Source organism: Hevea brasiliensis, chromosome 18 (genome assembly GCF_030052815.1).
Source record: "Hevea brasiliensis isolate MT/VB/25A 57/8 chromosome 18, ASM3005281v1, whole genome shotgun sequence".
Lineage (NCBI taxonomy): Eukaryota > Viridiplantae > Streptophyta > Magnoliopsida > Malpighiales > Euphorbiaceae > Hevea > Hevea brasiliensis.
The window spans coordinates 9728174-9736230 of NC_079510.1; the positions used below are offsets into that span (position 1 = coordinate 9728174).

The following is an 8057-nucleotide window of genomic DNA, read 5'->3' on the forward strand; positions in this document are numbered from 1 at the left end:
TAATATTCACTTAATTATTACACAGCTATTAGGAAAATGGGATCAGATCGGAGATGGATGTATGCTAGGTTAAAAGATGGTCTATTGACCTCAGAATTCATAGAAGGTATTGAACAATTCATAACATTTGCTAAGCAACATCCAGAGTGGATGGATGGGGATAAACTGAAGTGTTCATGTAATCATCGAAAGTGTCAGAATCGTAATTATGCTGATGAGAATACAATTCGGTTACATTTGATGAAGCATGGATTTGTGCCATATTATTATAAATGGATTCTACATGGGGAACCCCGCACAAGTAATATTGATAGTCAAAACATAAATGTTATGATAGCGGAATCTGTTCAAGAGGTTGATAATAGCACAAGCAATACCTATGAGCAAATGGTAATGGATGCAAAGAGTCCCGATTTCTTTCAGGATGTAATGGAGGAGCCTCCAAATCCATCAGCTCAAAAATTGTATGACATGTTACAAGCTGTTAATCAAGAGGTGTGGCCAGGTTGTGAAAGCCATTTGCAGCTCTCAGTTGTTGCAAGGATGTTGAACATCAAAGCAGAACATCATTTGTCAGAAAGGTGTTTTGATGACATTTGTCAACTTATGAAAGAGGTGTTACCGGATGAAAATTTAATGACTGAAAACTTTTACAGTACGAAGAAGTTGGTTCAAGCATTGGGCCTACCTGTTGAGAAGATTCATTGTTGTACTAATGGATGTATGTTATATTGGGCTGAAGATAGTGAGTTAACGAATTGCAAATTTTGTGACCATCCACGGTTCAAACGACATAGTCGAGGCTCTTCTAATTTTCAAACCAATGTGCCACATAAGAAAATGTACTACTTTCCTCTCACACAGAGATTGCAAAGATTATATGCTTCGAATGCAATAGCAAAAGAAATGAGATGGCATGCTGAGCATGACCATGAAGATGAGGTAATGTGTCATTGTTCAGATGCAACTACATGGAAGCATTTTAATAAAACACATCCTTCATTTGCTGCTAAGGTTCGGAATGTAAGGCTAGGACTATGCACCGATGGGTTTCAACCATTCGGTCAGTCTAGACAACAATATTCATCTTGGCCAGGCATTGTCACTCCTTACAATTTGCCTCCTTGGTTATGTATGAAGGAAGAGTATATGTTCCTAACGGTAATAGTTCCTGGTCCGAGAAACCCAAAAGACAAATTGGATGTGTACTTACAGCCCCTTATTGCAGAGTTGAAACAGTTGTGGGAAGTTGGAGTTGAGACATATGATGCATCAAAGAAGAATAATTTTAATATGAGGGTTGCGATATTATGGACAATAAGTGATTTCCCTGCATATTCAATGTTAGCAGGCAAGACTGCTTGTCCATATTGTAGGGACGATTCAGATGCATTCACATTGACAAAGGGTGGTAAACAATCATGGTTTGAAAATCACCGTAAATTCTTACCAGCTAACCATCCTTTCAGAAGGAATAAAATTGCTTTTAGAAAGAACAAGACAGTAACAAAAAGTGCTCCCCCCATTCTATCTGGAGAGGAAATTTTAGAACAAATAGAACATCTAGGATTAATGTGTGTCACAGATATGGGTGTAGATGAGAATAACAGTTGCAAAGCCAAAAACATGGGTTGGAATAGACGAAGCATTTTTTGGGATTTGCCATATTGGAGTACTAACATGCTTCGCCACAACCTGGATGTCATGCATATAGAGAAAAATGTATTTAAAAATATTTTTAATACTGTGATGAATGTTGAAGGGAAGACGAAGGACAATGCAAAATCAAGGGAAGATTTGAAAGAGTTTTGTCACCGACCTGAGTTAGAGAGGGATATGGCAACAGGAAAGTATCCTAAAGCATTTTACACATTAGACAAACAAACAAAAGCAGTGTTGTGTGAATGGTTTAAAAATCTTAGATTCCCAGATGCTTATGTGTCAAACATGGGTAGGTGTATAGACATGCGAAAATAAAAGTTGTTTGGGATGAAAAGCCATGATTGTCATGTCTTTATGCAAAGATTACTCCCAATAGCATTTAGGGAATTGCTTCCAAAAAATGTGTGGCAAGCATTGACCGAATTGAGCAATTTCTTTAGAGAGTTAACTTCAACAACACTTAGAGAAGAAGCCATGTTACAGCTCAATGAAGAGATTCCTATTATATTATGTAAACTAGAGCATATATTCCCTCCAAGTTTCTTTAACTCAATGGAACATCTCCCAGTGCATTTGGCTTATGAAGCATGGATTGCTGGTCCTGTGCAATATCGGTGGATGTATCCATTTGAGAGGTAACTAGTTTAATGTATTGTTGTATACTATCATTACATGGAGAAATAAAAACTTTGTTGTGACTAAATAGTAAATGGTACAGGTACCTTAGGAAGTTAAAAAATAATGTGAAAAATAAAGCCAGAGTGGAAGGTTCCATATGCAATGCATACTTAGTTGAAGAAGCATCGTCATTCTGTGCTCATTATTTTGAACCCCATGTCAACACAAGGCATCGAAAGGTTCCACGCAATGATGATACAGTCGAACATATGGATGAACATCTAGGGAATCTATCAATTTTCACTCATTTCGGTAGGCCACTGGGAAAAGGAAAGGTTAGATATCTCATAGAACAAGAATTTCAAGCAGCAAAAATGTACATCTTGTTGAATTGTATAGAAATAAAACCGTACATTGAGTAAGTTTTTCTAATATTCAATTATTATAATTGTTGCAATGCCATTATTGATTCCAAACATTTAATTAACTATTTTCATTGTGTGTAGCATTTTTGTTAATGAGTTACACATGGCCAATCCAAATATCAATGATAAACAAGTTGATGAGAAACTAGAGCGTGAATTTGACAAGTGGTTCAATAAATATGTTCACAATCCCTCCAACAATATATCAAGCCAGTTTTTAAAGGATCTATCAAAAGGTCCATTAAGAAGTGTTATGTCCTACAATAGTTATGTAGTTAATGGTTATAAATTTCACACTAAAAGTCATGGTTCGCATAGGGCAACGATGAATAGTGGGGTATGTGTCAAGGGGACTAATTACAGTACTAATGAAAGTGACTACTATGGACAATTAATTGAAGTGCTACGATTGGAGTACCCTGGATTACCAATCAAAAGAACTGTATTGTTTAAATGTGATTGGTTTGATCCAACACCAAATGTGGGAACAAAGATTCATCCAAAATATAAACTTGTGGATATTAATCATAAAAGATCCTTCAATAGGTATGAACCATTTGTTCTTGCTATCCAAGCTGCTCAGGTGAATTATTCCATATATCCAAGCTTAAAGCGAGACAAGGATGATTGGTGGGCCGTGTTCAAAATCAAAGCGAGATCTGTTATTGATCTTCCTGAGCAAGTGAATGTGACAACCCCCCCTGCACGGGAAGAACCATTTCAAGAAGATGAAATGGAAGTCCCTTTGATTCAAATTGATGATGATGATGATCAACAACAATATTTGAATGATCAAAATGGTGTACTAGTTGAAATTAATGAAGAGGACGTTGAAGATGAAGAAGAGCTTGAGTTGGACTCAGAAAGCGATGAGGAATGCGACGATGTATATGATAGTGATACTAATTAGAATTAGGTATTTCTCTTAATGAATTTATATTTCTAAACTTGAAGTATAAATTCTAACTATTGGAAAATTTCATCTGTATTATGTATCATAAGTTGAATGAAGCTAACTTGTTAATACAATTATTTATGCAGGATGCGAGGCAACGGTCGCAGGGGAGGTTTGTTGGGTCATTCACAGTCAAGGCAGTTACCTGTGCAAGATGAGTCCAATGATCAACTAGACCAATCTACATAGGGTTAGCCTCAGGTTCCTTTATGATCCACTGGGAGGTCGACACCAGATCCGGAGGGGTCTACTGCTTCAACACAGCATCGAGCTACACCTCCACCTCCACCGCCACCACCTATTACCCCATCTTCTGAGCCTGCAATTGGATCAACCTCTGGTCATGAAGGTCATTCAGTTGGGGCAGCACCAATATCATCAATGGATGGCCTATCACTCACTACATTTGGAAGAAAGAAACGAATAAAGCTCATTAATGGCACGTAAGTATTAAAAATTAATTAACTTTATCTATGATTTGTTATTACATATCATTGGCAATTGAAGTACCATGTTTCTACATTTACATAAAATCAATATATTTGCTGTCTTTCTTTTGTATAGGTTACATCCATCTGAGGAATGTGCTAAGAAGATGAAGAATATCTTCAAGGAGAGGATGGACCCAGAGGGGCACTGTTGGAAAACTATCACGCCTGAAACAAAAGAGTTTTACTGGGATGAATTTCAGGTAATAAAATAAATATTTAAATATAATTATCTATCAGATAACTAATTTGCATAGTTTATGAAACCTCAAAAAAGAATGTTACAAACAAATATCATTTAAGTGATGAGAATTTGTGAATTAATGTAAAAGAACACAACTGAAGCATATTAATGCTTAAATGTTCTATATACAACTTGTGTGTTGAGGATGTTGAAAATATATATTGTTGTGAGTTGTTGTAGTTGGGGTGGATGTTATTTGTTGTTGAGAATATATGAAGTGTTTTTAACAGGTGCAATTAATACCTAATAACTAGGCTGGATTGTCCAAAATTAAGGGGAAATGCTGTCAATTTTTTTCTAAAATATTATCATACTAATACAACTGTCTTAATTTTTATTTGTTTTATAACAGAAATACTTTGATTGGCAAGAGGTGACTCCACTGGTAAAGGAAGCTTGGAGGCGTAAGGCTGCAAAGCGCTACAAGGCGCTAATGTGCAATGTTAGGAAAGGAAAATCCAAGGTCATCGTGCCTAATAGTACAATGCAAAAATGGAAGGAGGCATGGAGTAGCCCAGAGTTTAAAGCCAAGAGCCATCAGTTCACTGCTAACCGCTGTAGTGAGATAGGGGGAGTTGGGGCAGGCATCTCTAGACACACAGGGGGTTTAGTTTCACATGCTACTCACGCAGATAGAATGGTAATGATTTCATATTTACTAGTTTTGTTATTGTCTGTCTACATATTAGTAGCAAATAATCGAACATTATTATAAACATTACTAAAATCATTATATCTTTTCAGGAAGCCAAGCTTGGCCGAAGACCTTTTCCTTATGAACTTTTCCATAAGACCCACACTAGGAAAGGCACCTCCGATATGGTTGATTCACGAGGGCAATCAATTAAGGTAAGTGAACAAGTATTTTATGTCTTTCAATTATACAAAAAAAATGAATAAGTGAGTTTGTTTATTCAATTGCCAAGAAAAATAAATTTAAAATATGTGTATTAACTTATGCAGGATGCATTTTTGGCGCTTAAGGAGCAGTCGTCTCAACCACAAGAGGGGTGCAATGACCCTCCTATTGTAGATGAGGTCGCACTATATTATCAAGTTGTGGGGGGGGGGGGGGGAAGAAGAACAGGATTTATGGCATTGGATCTCAAGCATCAATTTTTTACCCTAGCTCATCACATGGATCATCTTCTACTGCATCCTATTGCGCTCAGTCGGAGGCAATGGAGGAAGAGATTCAACAATTGCATCGCATCAAGGTAACGCTCAAGGATAGTTTGGTTGCAATGGAGGAGAGAGACCGACAACGCGAGTTGATGCTAGAGGAGAGATATAGACAACGTGAGCAGACATTGGAGGAGTGCATGCAACAAATGATGCAAAACATGATGGCACAAATGATGCAGAGTACGCAGTTTACAACCCCAACTCCAGATGCGACTCATCAGGATGATGGTAGAGAGGCTGATAGTGGTGATGAGTGATGATCTTGTTAATGACAAGTAGCTTGTTTTTTTTGTTATTATGATATTTTATTTTTCCATACAGTACATTATTATCATAACCCTTCACTGTCATATTTATATATAATATTGACTGATATTTGATATTTGACAGCCTGATATTGTAAATATTATGATATTAAGCATTTAAAATTAATATTATATTATATACTTCAATACAGGAAATAATAAATTAAAAAAAATTAAAAATTTTCTACTAGTAATTTGAAACGGATTGGAAACGAATTTTTCCATTTCTAATCCAATAGCATAAGGATCGGTTTTAGAATTTAGAAACCAATTTGAAACGGAATTTCTGTTTCAAAAAAATTGAAACCAAAATATCCGTTTTTAAATTGAAACGGATTTTGAAACCGAATATATGTGGTTTCTAACTTTGAAGTGGAATAGTGGTTTGAAAACAGCTTTAGAATTTGAAACGGACGCCACTTTCCGTTTTAAATTTATTTAGAAACTTGCGGATTTAAAACTGAATATTTCGATTTTAAATCGGTTTCTAAATGTATTTAGAAACCGATTTTCATTGATTTGAAATCGAATATTCGGTTTCAAATCTCCTTTTTTCTTGTAGTGATATACCCATACACAGTCTAAGTATGAAAGCAGTATCAAACTCAAACCACCTATATATAAGATAACTATGCTATCTCAGGTCCAAAGATTATATGCACTGATATGATTTATGACGATACATTGACAAGAGTAAACTCTATGTTCTTGTCATAAATATAACTGGTTTGGCTAACTTATCATGTATAAGTGCCTATCATGTTTGTTGTATGGCATGAGACTCAATATTCCATCTTATTTACATCTCATATAAATAACTTGGGAACAAACATGATTACAATCTATCTGGATAAGTCATGTCCTTATTGTGAAGTATCCTTGATTGTGAACCTATTTATGATACTTTGTTTTAGAAATACTGTCACTCATATTCTTAACTGAATGAGCGGAAGCATGAAAAATATAAGTTTATATCATTGAATTCAAAAATTTTTCACCTATGGTCACATGCATCATTCAAGATTTATTTTTATGTATTTAATTTCAATGATAAACAGTATGTTAAAACTCTTTTAATATGTTTTTAGATTTACATTTGCCATTTAAGATTTTAGAATTAATCAGATTAATTTTAAGAACCCTAGATTAGATCAAGAATAAGTGCACTAACCTCTTGATGCACTATAGTATGTTTGGCACCTCTGGGATGCGTCTTTAGGACATCAGATGTTGTCCCTCTAGCTTGTCCACACCAAGATCACCTATGGCAGCCCTTGAACAGCTTCTAAAGCTTTTTCTATGTATTAGAAAATCAAGTTTTGCCTTTTGAGAGATTACAGATGTAAACAGGACACTAGAAACAATTTCAAGTGTTTGAGAATGAGCAGATTATAATATTTGTTCTTTCATCCTTACACTTATATAGCTAGGTCACCACTTAAAACCCTTGCCACATGTCACCTTTTGATTAGCTCTAGGTTTAATTGACCCAATCACATTGTGCCAAGTATCAAACTAATATTTAAGCTTGACTTTGATCATCTTACATAATTAAAAGACATATGACAAGCTTATGTGTAATGCCATGTGTCACCATCTCATGGTGCCACATGTCACCTTGTGAAATGACCAAAATACCCCTGTGTCTTAATTTTGAGTTCTTAACCCAAAATAATTATTTCTCATCTTCTAACCAATTTACATCAAATATAAATTAATTAATTAATCTTTATTAATTAATTTCTCATTGATTAAATATATATTTAAACATTTTAAATATACATTTAACTTATACTATACATCCCATAACCTAGATTTGGTTTCAAGGCATGCTAGGGACTTTGTAATCTAATTGCAAACCAAACTTATTTAATTAATATCATCAGAACTCTTTCTTACCATAAATGATTTCTCTAAATCATTTTATGCACCTCATAGACCATGGTTAACACCTAGCATAGCATGCCATGGCCACCTAATCAATAATAAGGTTTACCTTAAATGAACCTATAATTATATGTTACCATGCACTAGAATCTCTCTGTTACAAAATCCCAATTCGAGCTGGAGTCATGGTTTATGTCAAACTCCATTTGCTATAACTATTATGTTCTCTTTTTATTCCAGTTCTTGATTAAAAAGATTTTCTCATTAGAAACTCTTTCCTAATTAAAT

At 35.0% G+C, this 8057-nt stretch overlaps 1 protein-coding gene across 1 annotated transcript; it reads left to right on the forward strand.

Annotated features, from left to right (window-relative positions):
- The first annotated feature begins 36 nt into the window (after positions 1–36).
- On the forward strand, positions 37–3818 carry LOC110659548 (uncharacterized). Its single transcript, XM_058140492.1, has 7 exons — positions 37–1951; positions 2039–2297; positions 2510–2656; positions 2787–2873; positions 3252–3444; positions 3532–3591; positions 3747–3818. Exons 1-7 carry the CDS (start codon positions 37–39, stop codon positions 3816–3818), a joined length of 2733 nt encoding a protein of 910 aa, XP_057996475.1.
- Positions 3819–8057: the final 4239 nt, after the last annotated feature.